Genomic DNA, 18,932 nt, shown 5'->3' on the forward strand with positions numbered 1-18,932 from the left:
CAGATGTATTGCACTGTCCACGTTATGATTCCTGTGAATTTTATAAAGGAAAAGTAGAGAATCTTATTCTAAACAGTTTCCATATTTACTGTGGCTATTTTGAAGCCAGTCGTGATGTAATATCCGCCCTTAGTCTCCTCTGCCTGATTTGCCCAACCTTCACTATAGAAAGTGCATTGTTTCAGCCTGAGAAATTTTGGCCAATCAGAGAGGAACAGAGGTGTGGGAGAGGATAACAGGAGGGAAAGAGGCTTCAGCCAATCAGGCTGCATTAGTGAAGTCTGAGGGGAAGTAGAGAAGCAAAAAAAGACAAACCAAGCTTGCCCTGCAACTTCCTTTGTGCGGCAACGTACCAAATAAGAGTCAGGTAAACTGGGGAATGATCATTTATCAACAAGAAAAGGAATAGTGATTTTAGCTTTTGGATTGCCTGATTAGCATTCTCATTACTTGTTTACCAGATAAAAATTCATTATTGATTTTTGATTTTATGCCCGACAGTTACTCCTTAATTGGCTATATAAGTCTGTATGTAGTTGAAGTGGTTATCAGGCTCCCCCAAGGTGGAGTTGTTATATAGGAGGATATAATAATAATCAGTGAGCCGTGTTTGCCGTTGCAGGAAGCCACCTTCTGCCTGGTGTTCCGGAGCGCCCGCCTGGGTCACACGGTTCTCAGCGACGTCCTCCAGGCCGGCTGTGTCCCGGTCGTCATCGCCGACTCCTACGTGCTTCCCTTCTCCGAGGTGCTGGACTGGAAGAGGTAATCCTGCAGAGCTATTCAGGCTTTCCTTAGAGAAGCTAAACTATACCCTTTATATATAAGCTGCACATCAGGGAGACACTGAGGGCATACCTGGACCTTCTAACTAAATCCAGAACTGAACTAGGCAAATTCTCCAAACAGTTGTGTTTATTACTGTGAATGATAAAGCTTAAAGGATACCCGAACTGACATGTGACATGATGAGATAGACATGTGTATGTACAGTGCCCAGCACACAAATAACTAGGCTGTGTTCCTTTTTTTTTCTTTCTCTGCCTGAAAGAGTTAAATATCAGGTATGTAAGTGGCTGACTCAGTCCCGAGTCAGACAGGAAGTGAATACAGTGTGACCCTCCCTGATAAGAAATTCCCCTTTTTATCTCTTTCTTGCTCTCAGAAGCCATTTTCTGCTAGGAAAGTGTTTTATAGTTGGAATTTCTTATCAGTGAGGGTCACACTGTAGTCACTTCCTGTCTGAGTCAGGACTGAGTCAGCCACTTACATACCTGATATTTAGCTTTCAGGCAGAGAAAGAAAAAAAGGAACACAGCGTAGTTATTTGTGTGCTAGGCACTGTACATACCCATGTCTATCTCATCATGTCACATGTCAGTTCAGGTATCCTTTAAAGCAAACCTGAAGTGAAAATAATGTTATGAGTTGTATGTCTAGTACAATGAAAAAATAGAACATTAGTAGCAAAGAAAAAAAGTCTCATGTTGATATCCAGTACAGGAAGAGTCAAGAAACTTCAGTTGTTATCCATGCAAAAGAGCTTCTCTGAGCTATTCAAACTCACTGGGTCAAATTCAGTCCTGTTTTTTGAAGCACAGCTATAAAACAGTGAGAGACAGCTTGAGATAATGTTTTACTGCAGGAAAGTTCAAAGGGACGTTATCTTTGCTTTGTTTTATAGCTTCAAAGACAGAATGTGGTTTGTAAACTGCAAATAGGATAAAATGAAGCAATGTGGTTTTTTTTTAAAGTTATATAACTGAAAAAAAAAATGAGACTATTTTCTTTGCTACTAATGTTATATTCCTTATCCATACTACACATACAGTTCATTATCTCATAATTTTTTTCGCTTCAGTTTTGCTTTAACCTCTTCCTGGCCGCCTAAAGCAGATTGGTGGCGGGAGAGAGGCCCTCTCGTTTCTCAGCGACGTTCCTGAGGAACGAGATTTGCCGCTTGCACACTTTTTGTAAACAGCAATCTAAGTATTTATACATATTTACATATATTCTGCAGCGCTGTGCACAGTATAGTCTTGTCACTTAAAGCGGATCTGAGATGAAAAACTAACTATAACGAGTAACTTGTCTATATATCTTAACTAAAGTTTAGATAGTTTACACAGCAAATCTAGCTGCAAACATCTTTAATAGAATATGATTATGTATTCCTGTGATACAATGACAGCAGTCATGTTGTTTGTAAACATTACACACAGGCAAGCTTTTCTGCTTCTTGAGTACTTGGCCTGTGAAAAAAACATATTCCCTCCTCCCTCCTCCCCTCTGCCTCTGAAATCTCTGGCTAGTAACACCTCCCCCTCCTCCTGCCCAGACTGAGCTCCCATGAGCCCTTGCTACTGTCTGATAGTGCCTTGGCTCTCTGAAAACCTGTGGGTGTGGCTTGTTTAGTTTATAGGGAATTAGAGTATTAAAACAAGACAAAAAAAGTATTTGGCTTGAGGAATGCCTTATAAACTATAGGAAAGGAACACAATTATGCAATGAGTAAAAGTTCATCTCAGATCCACTTTAACTGTCCCTTGGAGGGGCTCACAATCTACCTGTAACCCTTATCATAGGCATATGTCTATTTATGTATAGTGTAGTGTATGTATCGTAGTCTAGGGCCAATTTGTTGGTTTTTTTGCAAAAATTTTGGTATTTTTTAATTAAAAATAAATAAGCAGCAGTAATCAAATACCTCCAAAAGAAAGCTCTATTTGTGAGAAGAAAAACAAAAGTTTGCTTTCCTAAAACAGAAAGAATTTGCGATAATTCAGGTTGGAGTGAGCTTGAGATGTCTCCCAGAGCATCACTGCTGAATGGTTAATTTGCATATATTCAGCAGTGATGCACTGGGAGACATCTCAAGCTCACTCCAACCTGAATTATCGCAAATTCTTTCTGTTTTAGGAAAGCAAACTTTTGTTTTTCTTAACATCTTAGTAAGGGGGCTTTTAGGACCATTGTAGTCCCTTACACACTCCAATGAGTTCTGGGTCACCATGAGCTTGCTGGTTAGTCTGTGCCTCTCGGATTCACAAGCCCTACTCCATAGAGCCAAATTTAATCCATGCCATGCACTGATGAAGATCAAACAATCCGAAACAGTCTGTATGCATGTTGGATTATTATGGCTCTGTACAAATTAACAAGCTGACACACCATTGCATTCCAGCGGTTCTGGAGGTGTGTTTAGCTTCTAAGGGTACAATGGTTAATTTGCATATATTCAGCAGTGGTGCCTGGGAGACATCTCAAGCTCACTCCAACCTGAATTATCGCAAATTCTTTCTGTTTTAGGAAAGCAATCTTTCGTTTTTCTTAACATCTTAGTAAGGGGGATTTTAGGACCATTGTAGTCCCTTACACACTCCAATGAGTTCTGGGTCACCATGAGCTTGCTGGTTAGTCTGTGCCTTTGTGAGAAGAAAATGAGGTAACATTCATTTGGGTGCTAAGTTGTATGATCGAGCAATAAACCGTTAAAGTTGTGAAATGCTGTAAAGTTGTAAAAAATGGCCTGGTCACTAGGGGGGATATAAACTTCTGGGGCTCAAGAGGTTCATTTCTAACTGAACTTGTCAAAATAAAAATCCCTTGTGTAGCTGCGCTTGCCTGCAGCCGTGCTCCTACCCAGCTGTGTTCTTATCTTGCTCTGTCCTAAATTAAACCTGTAGTGTCCCAAAGTAAACAAGTAAGATACTTACTTGTTAAGTTACTTGGATAGGCCGGAGGCTTCCCCTGTCCTCCTCGGCTCCATTGACCAGGACTCTTAGTTTGCGGCTGCACTCCCCGCCATGTACTATATTCCAAGTGCAACTGAACTGCACCTGTGTGAGTACAGCCCCACCCCCGCCCCGTAACTCGGAACCTTTCCTGAACAAGCGTCTTCTGCTTACTGCACAGGTGCCGTCGTGCTCCTACCTCATTTCCCTGAAAATAGTACCTACCCCAAAATGAGAAGGTGCTTGAAACAAAAGCCCTACTCCAAACATAAGCCCTAGAACCAGTTAATAAAAAAAAAAAGTCAATGTAAATAGTGTCTGGGCAGCTACACAATACAGTTTAAAAAGTAAAGTGAGTTGACAATAGAATGCATCAGGACAGGTAGAGCCCTCACCAAGGAAAGCAGACACCCCCAAAAGAATCGCACTCAAAAGACCCCAAACAATAAGGGCTGGCCAGTGCCAGGCTCCAGCTTCAATTTTTGGGGGAGGGAGCACGATGGCTGGCTGGTGGGGACCATTTGGGTGATCAAAATCTTTGTTTGTTTGTTGTTGTTTTTTTGGTGAACTTTAGATTTTTTTTTTTATTTAAAGGAAACCAGAAATGAACGCTTTGGCACAAAATAAACACATCCCTTAATAGAGTCTACAAAATAAATACTATACCTGGTATTTTCGCCACTCTGGAGTGCCGTTTTTTGTTTGTTTGTTTTTTACTAAAACTCCATGCAAAACACAGTTCATCAGAAAAGCATATCATTTAGTGGGCTGTGTGCAAAAAGAAAAAAAAACATTTCTAAAAACCTCTTATGACTAACAAATGTAGATTAAAAAAAAATTCAATATATCCTTACATTAGCAGACACAGGCATATCTCCTTCCTCCGCTCCAGCAGCTCCTCCCATCTCATCACAGTTCTCTGTGATGCTGCAATTATACAGGACAGGAAAGCAGAGCCAGAAGGGGGCAGGCTTGGGCTTGAAAAGACATCAGAGAAGACAGACTCGCCTACAATGATTCCTGAGCAAAGGCAGACTGAATGCTCAGTCGGGGATTTTATCAGGGCTGATAACAAGCAGGCTGAGCAGTGAAGGATGAAACGAAGAGAGCAGAGTGGGTGTTTTCTCTAATGTTCCCACTGATATATATGGTAAAATACATGAGGGTGCTTCGTCTCTGGTTCACTTGAAGGGCTCGTTTAGATCATTCAGCGCAGATGGCTGTTCGATCGGAACACAGCGCGTGTGATCGCACGCCATCTGCGCTACTGTACGCTGCGCTGCGATTCCCGAAAATGTATGCAGCAGCGCAATATCGCATCACACTGCTGCGCAGCGCATATGGGAACGGTAGAAGGGCCGTCTATGCCCTTCTACCGTTCTTGCGTGTCGCACACTATACACGCTGCCAAAATGCACACGGCAGCACGCATAGTCTGGACGAGGCCTAAGAGTAAAACTGGAAACTTTCACCTAGTAAGCCTTCTTCAGACTATTTATTCCAAGCTGCACACAATTTTGTATTAACCAGCTGAGCGGTCTGGACGAGCTCAGCTCGTCCAACACCGCCAGCGGCTGCCGCTCAGGCCCTGCTGGGCCGATTTTAATGAAATAAAAAGCAGCACACGCAGCCGGCACTTTGCCAGCCGCGTGTGCTGCCTGATCGCCGCTACAGCGCGGCGATCCGCCGCGTGCAGCGGCGAAAGAGGGTCCCCCCAGCCGCCCGAGCCCAGCGTAGCCGGAACAAACAGTTCCGGCCAGCGCTAAGGGCTGGATCGGAGGCGACTGACGTCAGGACGTCGGCTGACGTCCACGACGTCACTCCGCTCGTCGCTATGGCGACGATGTAAGCAAAACAAGGAAGGCCGCTCATTGCGGCCTTCCTTGTTTATTATGGGCGCCGGAGGCGATCGGAAGAACGCCTCCGGAGCGCCCTCTAGTGGGCTTTCATGCAGCCAACTTTCAGTTGGCTGCATGAAATAGTTTTTTTTTTATTTAAAAAAAACCCTCCCGCAGCCACCCTGGCGATTTAATCAGAACGCCAGGGTGGTTAAAGAGACTCTGTAACAATTTTGAGCCTTATTTTTTTCTATCCAGAAGTTCCTATACCTGTTCTAATGTGGTCTGTCTTACTGCAGCATTTTCTAGTTGCACTGTCTCTGTAATAAATCTTATCTCCTTTCCTCTTTCGTGTCTATCGAACTGAGGCTGGAATGTGTGGAATGTGCAGCACTGCTTGTCATTGGCAGAAGCTTTACATACCCTCTCCAAGCTCTGCATCAGTCACACAGTAAGCTATTTCTTAGCCTATCATACTCTGGTTAGAAGCCAGTCTTTTGTTTGTAAACACTGCCTAAAACTGTTCATTACAAACCAGGATTGCAGCAGAGAGTGGCAGAAACAGCACAGAGGGGCACAGGAGAGCATAATGAATAGAATGGTATGCTTTTTATTGTAAGAATTTTAGAGTACAGATTCTCTTTAAATTTTCAAGCATGGAAATATAAGCATTTCACTGACCAATCCCTACTCTATATAGTCTTCTTTCCTGCTCTGATAAGACCCAGGTAACAGTAGCAATCCTCCTCCACCTAACACCAGACAACTTTAAAGAGGAACTTTAACCAAGGATTAAACTTCATTCCAGTCAGTAGCTTATGCCCCCTTTTCCATGATAAATCTTTACCTTTTCTCAAATGAATCATCAGGGGCGCTGTGTGGCTGATAACAGGCAGGATTCACAAAGCTTTTTCACCTGTTTTCCTCTGTTTTCACTTTATCTATACTACATTTTAAGCTCCCAAAGAGCAAATATATAATTAACCACTTCAGCCTTCAGTGTCGTTTTACCTTCTGCGTCCGAGCGACTTTCACCTCCCATTCATTCGCCTATAACTTTATCACTATTTATCACAATGAAATAATCTATATCTTGTTTTTCCGCCACCATTTACGCTTTCTTTGGGTGGTACATTTTGCTAAGAATTATTTTATTCTAAATCCTTTTTAACGGGAATATTAACCTCCATGGAGTTCTGGGTAATGCGTACATAAGTACGCATTACCGTTTTGGTTAAATATTTTTGTTTCTTCTTGCTGTAGCTAGCGTATTGCTAGCTACAGCAGTACGCCTTGCCGTCCGCATCCACCCCCCAATCCCCGCCGGTCATACTTACGCGTCCGAGATCCCGCAAGAAGCGTGACTTCCTATCGTCACTTCTCCCATCACCATGGTGATGATCGGACATGACATCATGGGTAGCTCCGATCCTTCCCATTGCGCAGCTTAGCGCTGATTTGCCAGGCTGCGCTAGGCATTTTGGGGGGGGGGAGGGGAACGGCCCTTTAGCGGCGGATCGGCGGGTAGCGGAAGCGATCGGACAGAACATGTAGCTAGCAAAGTGCTAGCTACATGTTCTGAAAAAAAAAGTAAGTAAAAAGACCCTCCAGGGGCTGAGCAATCCTCCTTGGCGTACATGGACGAGCTGAGCTCATCCATACCGCCAAGGAGGTTAAGAAAGAAATGGAAAAAAATCATTATTTCTCAGTTTTCGGCCATTATAGTTTTAAAATAATACAGGCTACCATAATTAAAACTCATGTATTTTATTTTCCCACGAGTCCCGGTTATTACACCATTTAAATTATCTTACTATCACAATGTATGGCGGCAATATTTTATTTGGAAATAAAGGTGCTTTTTTTCAGGTTTGCGGCCATCACTTATGGGCCATAATTTTAAAAATAAGTTATATAATTTACTACATACATATTAAAAAAAAAAAAAAAAGTTCAGTCCCTAAGGTCATTCATGTCATTTTTAATTTTTTACTTCTTTTTACAAAAATAAAAATTGTGCGTGCGTGCGTCCGTGCGTGCCTATCGGGGAGTGTGGGAGGTAAGGGGCTAATTTTTTAAAGTAAAAATGTCATTATATGGAAATTTTTATTTCCAGATGTAAATTTACTATTTGGCCACAAGATGTCCTCGTAGCTCACTTCTAAATACATAGTATTACTACGCAATACTGAAGTGAGACGGTAGGGGCTTTGTGAAAGACAGAGCCGTCTCTTTGACAGTGTCGGTATTTCATGCAGGGACTTAGATCAATGAATGGGAACTGTTTTCCCATTCATTGATCTCCGGGCTAACAGAAGGCGGTCCTTTTTCCTTTTAAGCAATACCAGTTGCCTGTCTATCCTGCTGATCCTCTGCCTCTAATACTTTTAGCCATAGCCCCTGAACAAGCATGCAGCAGATCAGGTACTCTGACATTGTCACATCTGACAAAATTAGCTGCATGCTTGTTTCTGGTGTTATTCAGCCACTACTGCAGCCAAATAGATCAGCAGGGCTGCCAGGCAACTGGTATTGTTTAAAAGGAAATAAATATGGCAGCCTCCATATCCCTTTAACTTCAGTTGTCCTTTAAGGGTAGAAAAGTAATATTGAAATGAAGTTAATCCGGAGCAACTTACTTTGAGCGATTATTTTGCTTGTAAATGTGCTGAAAGTTATTTTTATCAATTAGGTGATAAATAAGTCATTTATGAGAAGTTTTGTGAATAGAGCCCCTTGTGGTGAAACCCCTCCCACAGTGTGATGTCATTACCATGGTCCTTACAGTTTCCTGTCTGTGAACCTCGATGCATTGTAGGAGATAATGTGCTGTTGGCAAGCAAGCAGTACCTTGTTCCGTGCATTGAAAAAGCAAAATAACCTTTTAGCCGATCACATTGTATTTATAGATAAAGGCAGTTTGTGCTGTCTGTTGTTTAATCATGCCTGCCAGCACTAAAGATGCTGACCTGCAGGCTCACGATGGATCAAACAACATGAACGAATAAGGCAAGTATCAATCATTTCTTGATCTATCTTGTATTTTGTTTCTTCTGACGTTAGCAATGTCATGATTTTCATATTTTTCTGTAAAGTTGCTCTTCCGTTGCTATATTACTGTATTACTGGTGTTTTCCGACGCCTGTCGGTGAACTTGCTGTGTGTGTGTTGGCAGAGCGGCGGTGGTGATCCCGGAGGAGAAGATGCTGGAGATGTACAGCGTGCTGCAGAACTTGTCCCCGAGTCACGTGGAGGAGATGCAGAGACAGGTGAGCAACAAGAGGTCACAATGGACGCAGACAGTATTGAGAAATGCTACTTCCCCAGCTGTTGTGCTGATCCCGGAACCAGCATGCAGAGCAGGTGTACTGACTCCTCGCTATAGTTACATACAGGGTGAATTCAGTGCTGTGAGGAATGTTCAGTCACTACCAGGCAATGTAAACATCCCACTCACTGTCCTATCGGGGGAGGGGGTGCGAAACAATTGTCATGTTCATGTGCTTATGAAGCAATAAATGGAAAACTTTGCATTCTGAAATAATGTGCTGACCTGGAACTGTCTGCCTATCGGGGGGGGGGGGGGGGGGGAGGGGGAGGCATTCATGGGGGACCGGTGACTGTGGGCATCTGGAAGACATGATAATCATAGGTTATACTTGATTACTGTGTTCATTTTGTTTAGAAGTTGCTCTGACTGTACCTGCTACACTCTTCTTCCCTGTGTGTCTCACCCACTGCCTCTAGGGGGAGCTTTATGGTTATATCAGCCACGCCTGCTATGCATTTAGGGCTAGTCCAGAAACGTATCCGTGGCTGCGTTTTTCAGTCCTGATGAAAAACTGAGTCCTGGATACTAATGTTAAAAATAGCAGCCATCCTCACCCAAGAAAAAAACGGATCCGTCTGCGTTTGCGGGGACCCGTTCTCAAAACCTGAACGGAAGGTCCGGAATTGCTCCAATTTTACGGACCACGGATACACGGATGGGTAGTGAAAAGCAATGGGAAAACACAACTCCATCTCCACAGGCAAAATAGCACCAAAAACGGATGAAACAACTGATAGCCTGAACCTTATTATTGGCTCAAAAAATCCTCCCACTACCTTCCTAATGATAGAGACGTTTTCTGTCCTTTTTGGGGGGTTAAAAACTGAACGGAAACTGATGCAAAACTGATGCACTTTTTATGAAAACGGATCAGTTTGCGATCTGGTGGTTCTTCCCCTGATCCCGGACTGCAGTGTCCGTCCTGCAACCGTGCCTAGTGTGGCCCTAGCCTTATAGGCAGAGACTTCCCTCTGTGGCCTCTGTGTGTCTCACTCTTCACATATTGCAGTTCCCTCTGTGTCCTCTGTGTGTCTCTCTCTTCACATGCTGCAGTTCCCTCTGTGTGTCTCACTCTTCACATGCTGCAGTTCCCTCTGTGTGTCTCACTCTTCACATGCTGCAGTTCCCTCTGTGTGTCTCACTCTTCTCATGCTGCAGTTCCCTCTGTGTGTCTCACTCTTCACATATTGCAGTTCCCTCTGTGTGTCTCCCTCTTCACATGCTGCAGTTCCCTCTGTGTGTCTCACTCTTCACATGCTGCAGTTCCCTCTGTGTGTCTCACTCTTCACATGCTGCAGTTCCCTCTGTGTGTCTCACTCTTCTCATGCTGCAGTTCCCTCTGTGTGTCTCACTCTTCTCATGCTGCAGTTCCCTCTGTGTATCTCCCTCTTCTCATGCTGCAGTTCCCTCTGTGTGTCTCACTCTTCTCATGCTGCAGTTCCCTCTGTGGCCTCTGTGTATCTTCCTCTTCTCATGCTGCAGTTCCCTCTGTGTATCTCCCTCTTCTCATGCTGCAGTTCCCTCTGTGTATCTCCCTCTTCTCATGCTGCAGTTCCCTCTGTGTATCTCCCTCTTCTCATGCTGCAGTTCCCTCTGTGTATCTCCCTCTTCTCATGCTGCAGTTCCCTCTGTGGCCTCTGTGTGTCTCCCTCTACACATATTGCAGTTCCCTCTGAGTGTCTCCCTCTTCACATGCTGAAGATGCAGTTCCCTGGATAGCCTCTGGGTGTCGCCCTCTTCACACGCTACGGCCTGTTGCTCAGCACGTAGAAATGGCTAATATTTCTTGCTCTGGTCACATTTAATACAGATGTATACATCTTGGAGTTGGGCACTTCATTTCGAATTTTGTCCAATAACAACGAATGGCAGTTTTTTAATTTGTGCAGAACTGCAGTTTTTTCTTAGTGGATGAACAGGGTTGTAGTACATAAATTGCTTAGAATGTTCAGTGTTTGGTTAAATTCAAATACCCCTCGGATGACAGTTCAGGGCTGAGTTCTGTATGGACAAGCTGCTGGCCTGCAGACTAGTGATGCGTTCTGTTGTTATGAAGGAGGCGGTAGAGCAACACTGTGGCCCACAACAGAAGGGCAGAGGAGGGTACAGTAGGTAAGGAAAATGGTTCCTTATTCCGAGCCGTCTAATTGCGCGACTCCACTTAGCATCTGGCGCTTGCTTTTCAGTGGAGCGCAGACGCTAGGACGGAGGAGGCGGGGAATTGTGCGTACTTCTCCCCGTAATTATGCGCCGGGCAGCAGGGAAGACTGTCCGGGTTAATGGTCAGCCAAGCCGCCAGGACACCGGGAGGTATAGGAAAAGACCGACAGCTGACTGCTGAGAACGAGCGGAGCGGTAAGTATCGTCTTTTTTAACCTCCTAAGCACTGCAGCTTACATTTTTACCGGAGCCTTTCGGCTCTGGTATCCTTTAAGAAGTTGTTATTGTATATCACCCCCACCAATTGGATTAGAGCGGCATTTTCTGATCATTGTGTGATCATCAACCAACGGAACATTAAACAAGGGTTCTCCATTGTGTTACATTTTGTTAGACTTGATGTTTTCATTGAATCCAACATCGGATGTATTCATGTTTTATAGCATGATAATGCAGAACCAATCTTTCAGCGTTCAATTATCTTGCGAGTTTATTCCCGTGTGTGTGTACCGGTCTTTAAGGTCCCTGCGTATTCCTCCAATCAGAAAGCTGCGATTGCTAGCTTCTTACCGCATGATGCACTAAGCTATGTGATCGCTCAACACTCGCTGCTTCCCTGCTCTTCCGCCATGTTTGATCGATACACGAAACATGCTTCCGTCTTTCAATCAAATGTCAGCAGAGGGTGCCCTAACTTTTGTTTGATTTATCGAATCAAACATCTAATCTATTAAAAAATGTCCAATACAGTATAATTTTGTTATAGTAAACTCCGATATAGTAAACATTGTGGTATAATAGACTAAAGTCCAGGTCCCGGCCAATCTCCATTATAACTATATGGGAGTAACGCCTGGTATAGAACGTCTGGATATAATAGAACCTCTGCTATAGTAAACCTGTTTTTTTTTTTTTTTTTTTTGGCCCCTGTGGTATTCTGTCACCGGGTATAGTGGAAAGTGGGCGGAAACGTGTCATACGTCAGTCAGAGAGCCATGGCTGGTCAGTGGGCGGGGCTGGCAGCCACTTGCTCCTATCTGCACACTACTCTGGGCCTGCGTGGATTACCTCAAAAGCACCAGCCAGTGAGACCTATGCTTCCTGTGTAAGCTTCTGCCTGACCACTTAGGGAAATGCCTGTCATCTGTGACTTGCTTGTGCATGGCTGTAATGCTACAGCATCATCCAGGCTGCACATGAATGTGGACAGAGGAGCACACTGTCAGTACTGTATCTGCATTAGCTGGTGAGACCTATGCTTCCTGTGCAAGCTCTTGTGTGATTATTGCATGCAAATCCCTGCATATTGAGCACTGCTTTATCTAGCTTAAAGTGTACCAGAGCTGTTCTGAAGATAACTTTTTATACATACCTGGGGCTTCCTCCAGCCGCATACGCATGGATCGCTCCCACGCCGCCGTCCAGCTCTGATACCGGGTCCCCGCACTTCTGTCAGTCGGAACCAGTCTGACGTAATTGAAGTGCACTGTTTGAGTATCTTTCCAGCAGCCACTGGGGAGATACATAGAGGGCGCACTTCTCCTGTGTACATAGAGGGCGCACTTCTCCTGCGTAGACTGGCTCGACTGATGGAAGTGACGGGACCCGGTATCGGAGCTGTTGGAAGATTGAGGATGGCGGCGTGGGAGCGATCCGTGCGTATTGGGCTGGAGGAAGCCCCAGGTATGTATAAATCATTTTCTTTAGAACCGCTCTGGTTTCCATTAAGGTGGCCACACACCATACAATTTTTTAAATATCTTTCCAATCCAAGAATTGCAATACATTTTTGTGACTGATTGTAAGATTTCAGAAATCTGACCAATGTACCACACACACGTGTACTTAATTTTCCCCCAGTTATGAAAAAAATGGTTGAAAACCCTGAGAAAATTGCTTGCTAGTTCTGGAGGTGTGTTTAGCTTCTAAGGGTAGAATGGTTAATTTGCATATATTCAGCAGTGATGCACTGGGAGACATCTCAAGCTCACTCCAACCTGAATTATCGCAAATTCTTTCTGTTTTAAGAAAGCAAACTTTTGTTTTTCTTAGCATCTTAGTAAGGGGGCTTTTAGGACCATTGTAGTCCCTTACACACTCCAATGAGTTCTGGGTCACCATGAGCTTGCTGGTTAGTCTGTGGCTATGTATTGCTAGTATATGTAAGGAAATTGACAATCTACCACACACCATACAATTTTCATAAAAATTGATCAGAAAAATCCAGTACTACTGATCGTATCCAATTGGATTTCTTGCTCCAATAAAAAAAAATAGCTTTTGATTTTTTTTTCGGGAAATCTGATCGTTTTTATTAGAATTGTCGTAAAATTGGATCAGTTTATTGTATTGTGTGTAGCTACCTTAAGACGCTGTCTTTGCTCACTTGCTAAAGCTCTGAAAAGAAAAAATGACTCTCAAATATTGACTGAATTACCGGTAACATCTAGTATCATATTATACTTTTATATGCTGGAGTATGACCATTTCTGATATAGTAAAGCACTTTTTCCTGATCCCTTGGAGTTTATTTTAAAGGGATTCCACTGTATTGTATAGTAGACTTTGAGAATGTGAGAGTCCTCTGTCAGCTGATTGCTCCTTGAACATGTGGCCTTTGGTTTAAAGAAAACAGTCTCTGACGTTTGCTTTCTTTGCCACTTGAGAGAGCCAGACTATCAATAACCCCCCCCCCCCCCCCCCCTCCTCCCTCAGGTGGGCAGAGGGTGCTTCTGGCCAGTGAAATAGTATCTGCTGATCGGTTAGGTGCTGAGCCCCTGTGCGTGGGGCAGCAGGCCTGGAGAGGAGCAGTAGATCCATCATTGCTTCTGCAAACAGGCTTGTGTTTGGCCAGTGGATTTTGCTTAAGTAACCTCTGACCCCGCCGGACTCTGAAGTGCTGCAACTGACAGGCTGATCCCCCTTTCATCCCTCCCGGCTGCCTGTTCCATGGGGGGTGTCTCATCACAGCGGGGTACCTGCTATCCCATTCCTCCCTCTCTGCGGGGCACTTCTTATGGGCTAATCCCACCCCTTGAGCACATGTCCAGAGATGGCCGCAGCATAGGAGAACACGCTTGGAAGAGTTGCTGGATTGAGCCAGAAGTAGGAATGAGTTTTCAAATTTTGCCTTTCACAAATAAGTAGCTACAGAAGTTTTAAGCTCACTTTTGTGGGCTTCCTGTTCGCTAGATCGCTTTTTTGAATGGATCTGAAAATAACACATTTGCATGCAGCAGGGCAGGAAGTGGCTGGGGAGACATATGTAGGTGGAGTTACGATGTTTAGCAGGAGCAGGGAGGCAGCAGCAGAGCAGGAAGTGGCTGGGGAGACATATGAAGGTGGAGTTGGAGTGTTAGCAGGAGCAGAGTGGAGCAGGGAAGCAGTAGCAGAGCATGGAGTGGCTGGGAAGACATATGAAGGTGGAGTTGGAGTGTTAGCAGGAGTAGGGTGGAGCAGGAAACAGTAGCAGAGCATGGAGTGGCTGGGAAGACACATGAAGGTGGAGTTGGAGTGTATAGCAGGAGCAGAGCGGAGCAGGGCAGCAGTAACAGAGCAGGAAGCGGATTGGGAGACATATGAAGGTGGAGTTGCAATGTTTAGCAGTAGTAGGGCTGCAGTAGCAGAGCAGGACGTGGATGGGGAGACATATTAGCCAATTGGGTGCCTCCTTATCTATTGTGTTACGTCTGTGTGGATTAGTGACCTACAGGAGGATTTAGCACCTGCTGCCTCGGCTGAACCAGGCCTAAGGAAGCACTCCCTTACGGAGTTGGAGTGTTAGCAGAAGCAAGGAAGCAGTGGCAGAGCAGGAAGTGGCTGGGAAGACATAAGAAGGTAACATCAGAATGTTAGCAGGAGCAGAGTGGAGCAGGGAAGCAGTAGCAGAGCAGGAAGTGGCTGGGAAGACATACGAAGATGGGGTTGAAAGTTAAACAGGAGCAGGGAAGCAGTAACAGAGCAAGAAGTGGCTGGGGAGACATATGAAGGTGGAGTTGGAGTGTAAGCAGGAGCAGAGTGGAGCATGGCAGTAGTAGCTGAGCAGGAAGTGGCTGGGAAGACATATGATTGTGGAATTGGAGTGATTAGCAGGGACAGAATGGAGCAGGGTAGCAGTAGCAGAGCAGGGAGTGGCTGGGAAGAAATGTGAAGGTAGAGTTTGAGGATTGAGCAGGCAAGCAGCAGTAGAGCAGGGAGTGGCTGAGAATCACATATGAAGGTGGAGTTGGGGTGTTAGGAGCAGGAGGCAGCAGCAGAGCAGGAAGTGGCTGGGAAGACATATGATTGTGGAATTGGAGTGATTAGCAGGGACAGAATGGAGCAGGGTAGCAGTAGCAGAGCAGGGAGTGGCTGGGAAGAAATGTGAAGGTAGAGTTGGAGGATTGAGCAGAGTGGAGCAGGCAAGCAGCAGTGGAGCAGGGAGTGGCTGAGAATCACATATGACGGTGGAGTTGGGGTGTTAGGAGCAGAAGGCAGCAGCAGAGCAGGTAGTGGCTGGGAAGACATATGAAGGTGGAGTTGGGGTGTTAGGAGCAGGAGGCAGCAGCAGAGCAGGTAGTGGCTGGGAAGACATATGAAGGTGGAGTTGGGGTGTTAGGAGCAGGAGGCAGCAGCAGAGCAGGAAGTGGCTGGGAAGACATATGAAGGTGGAGTTGGGAGTGTTGAGCAGTATAGTGGAGCAGAGGAGCAATGTGGAGCAGGAAGCGGCTAAGAAGTCATATAAACAACAAAAACAAACAGCTTCTGATCACTGCAGCTCCTCTTCTCGCTGTGAAATCTTTAGCATTAGCTGCTGCTGCGGACATGCAAACCCTCTCGCAGGACATTGCAGCACATGTATGGCGCTATGGGAGCAGCTGTAAATTATGTCTTGCGTGAAGCCTTTCTTTTCTTTTAATGGCGAGGCGGGAGGAGCCGCTGTTCTAAAAGACGTGCCACTGATTACGGCCCAGTCCCAGCAGTCGTTAGCAAGACTTTCACCAGGGGATTGAATTTAATAAGAAGGAAAGAAGGCCTGACTTTGCCTTAGATCTTTCTCAGTATTTATTGTATGCCGGTGCGACTCCTTGACCTGCGCTGCTTTGAGCCCGCGGAGAGCGGGGGTGACTGATGGCCCGGCAAGCCCCGAGAAAAGAATTAAGAAGGAAAAACGGTTTTATGTAACAGGAGTAAAGCGAAGGCCCTGCCTCAGATTGGGGGCCGCCGCGTCCCAGAGCGACACCAGCAGAGTTAATCACGGCCTTTAGTGAAAGAGGAGCGAAGTCCGAGAGGGCGATAAATAACCCGCCTGAGTTACGGCCAGCGCGTATGTAAAACGTCACCTGTGATTTGCCACCGAATATATAAAGCCGCCAGCCTTTCATTTAAAAGCCATAGCGTGCGCGCCTGGAACCGGCCGAGCCAAATTAGGAGCAGCCTAACGAGACAGGTTTCGGGGGGTGATGGATGGCTGCTGGCGCGGCACCAAAACCGCAAAGCGTTTAAAGGGCTACGGGGGCTTGGAAGCTGTTTGCTTTGCCGGAATGGCTTCGGACAAGCATGGCGCCCTGATGGACTGAAACGCGAGCCGGACTGTCACGGCGTACGCTACAACGTCCGCGGGCCGCCCGCAGGGATTACATTCTCCTTTTGTGTTTTTATTAATTTTTTTACATTTAACTTTGTTTCCCTTTTTTTTGCCAGCCTCGGACCCCAAAAAACTAAAAAGCCATAAAGTGGACCTGAACTCTTGCACAGGACAGAAGGAAAACATAGAGAAATGCACCCTGTATGTATTTAGAGAGTTTAGCCTGTCTAATTCCCCCTCATCTGTGACTAGTCACAAGTTGTAATTTGATCTCTTAGCTGCCTGCCAAGGCAAAGAGTTAATTTATGAACACAGGATGTAAACCTTATGTCTGCTTCAATGCAAGCAGGAAGTAGACACACTGCAGATTTATTGCAGGATTTGTATCAGCTGTAACAAAGAAAAAGGTTATGAAAAGTTGGGGGGAAAGGCTGCGCGTCCCTAAACACATGCTGCAATTGAATGGTTAATCGCACAAGCATACACCGCCTCTGCTAGACTGAAAAATGCACTTGTCTTGGATGCAGGGCATGCATTTTTCAGTCTAGCAGAGGCGGTGTATGCCTGTGCGATTAACCATTCAATTGCAGCATGTGTTTAGGGACGCGCAGCTTTCCCCCACCTTTTCTTAACTTTGTAACTATGTAACTGTCAGGTTAGCTGCTCCCAGCCCCTCCTCCTGAGTTTCCTGTTTGCATAATAAGTAGTAGCAGATTTGCATATGATTTGCATCTGAATTGAATGCAAGGTGTGCAGAAAATCTATTTAGGTGCTGCACACTGAGCTGGTGCTCATTTCGGATGCAGCCTTAGTGGTATGTGCTTGCGTTCTCCTCGCTGTTCAAAGAAAAAGGTTATATTTAAAGGTTATTATGCTGTTGCATATCTTTTAGAACAGAGAGAAAGTTCTGAGTTCAGGTCCGTTTAAGGTAGCCATGCAGGTTTGAGGGACCTTGTGGTTATCCTTAGCCTTATAAGTTGAGCCTATGCTGATAATATACGCAGTCAGAGGTTTTCGTCGGTGGAAATAGTTTGCCATTACATTGTTTTTCCAGATATACCCAAGAGAATAATATGCAAATGACTATTCTTGGTAACAGTGTCAGGCAGTTGTCCTCTCCCTTTTGCTCTTACAAATCTTCCTATTGGTCATTTTGTGTGAAGTATCTACCCAGGGGAGAGCTTGCAATCTGAGGGACTACGGAAAAGTCCAGTCTTCCAGCTTGAGGTTCCTCCTGATCATGATGTAGAGCATGGTAGATTATCACATGTTCAATTTACTTCAGGGGACTCGGACATCATTCTTTCATCTGCACATAGTAGCTTTGCAAGCTCCAATGTCTGACCTCCCATCTGCAGTGAAGCTGAAGGCTGAAAATACTGTATCCATGACTTTGATTCTAGCCCTGATGCACCATCTACCATCCTCTCCTCACATCAACACACGATTGTGGCATCAGAGCTAAGTGCCCAAATGACTGCCACTAAATCTGATCCTTCAGTCAAGCACTGACAACCACGTTACATTTTTTGAGCTCCTCAAATTGTAGTCCAGCAAGCCTCTACAGAGCTCAGGCCAGCAAACCCTTACAGACCTTAGGCCAGCAAGCTCCTACACACCTCAGCCAGCAAGCACCCCCAGACCTCTGGCCCCACAGAGCTCCAGCCAGTGAGCCCCCACAGAGCTCCGGTGAGCGATTCCCCCCGCAGACCTCAGGCCAGCAGCTATCCCCCCGCAGACCTCAGGCCAGCAGCAACCCCCCCGCGGACCTCGGGCCGGCAGCGAGCCCCCGCGGACCTCGGGCCGGCAGCGAGCCCCCGCGGACCTCGGGCCGGCAGCGAGCCCCCTCGGGCCGGCAGCGAGCCCCCTCGGGCCGGCAGCGAGCCCCCTCTGACCTCGGGCCGGCAGCGAGCCCCCTCTGACCTCGGGCCGGCAGCGAGCCCCCGCTGACCTCGGGCCGGCAGCGAGCCCCCGCTGACCTCGGGCCGGCAGCGAGCACCTACAGATAACTGAGATGTGTAGGGCAGGAATATACCCCTGTGAATAAGCTGCATAGGGTCAGGAATACGCCCGTGTGACTGTGCAGTAAAAGGCCTGGGTTAGCTAGGATGTTTTCTTCAGCTAGGAGAGTTGATGAAGGCTGCATGTATTTGTCTAGGCAGACCTCTGAGGCATGAGACAGGACCATTATCCCAGATTCAGGCAAACGGATGGGCCCTCAACGGGCTGTTAATCTTTATAACTGATCAGGCCACTTCTTCAGCTTCCTTTGTGTGTTTAAGCAAAAGGTTCTCTTGGGAGTTTCA

General features: G+C 45.8%; 1 protein-coding gene across 1 annotated transcript in view; it reads left to right on the top strand.

The window, feature by feature from the left end:
• Positions 1 to 18,932, top strand: part of EXT2 (exostosin glycosyltransferase 2) — a 120,497-nt gene that overhangs the window by 17,610 nt on the left and 83,955 nt on the right. Inside the window, exons 6-7 of the mRNA XM_068260821.1 lie at positions 623 to 762; positions 8,745 to 8,838. Of these exons, the coding sequence (XP_068116922.1) occupies positions 623 to 762; positions 8,745 to 8,838 (234 nt within the window). The remainder of the gene's footprint in view (positions 1 to 622; positions 763 to 8,744; positions 8,839 to 18,932) is intronic.

The sequence above is a fragment of the Hyperolius riggenbachi genome, chromosome 11 (genome assembly GCF_040937935.1).
Source record: "Hyperolius riggenbachi isolate aHypRig1 chromosome 11, aHypRig1.pri, whole genome shotgun sequence".
Taxonomy (NCBI): domain Eukaryota; kingdom Metazoa; phylum Chordata; class Amphibia; order Anura; family Hyperoliidae; genus Hyperolius; species Hyperolius riggenbachi.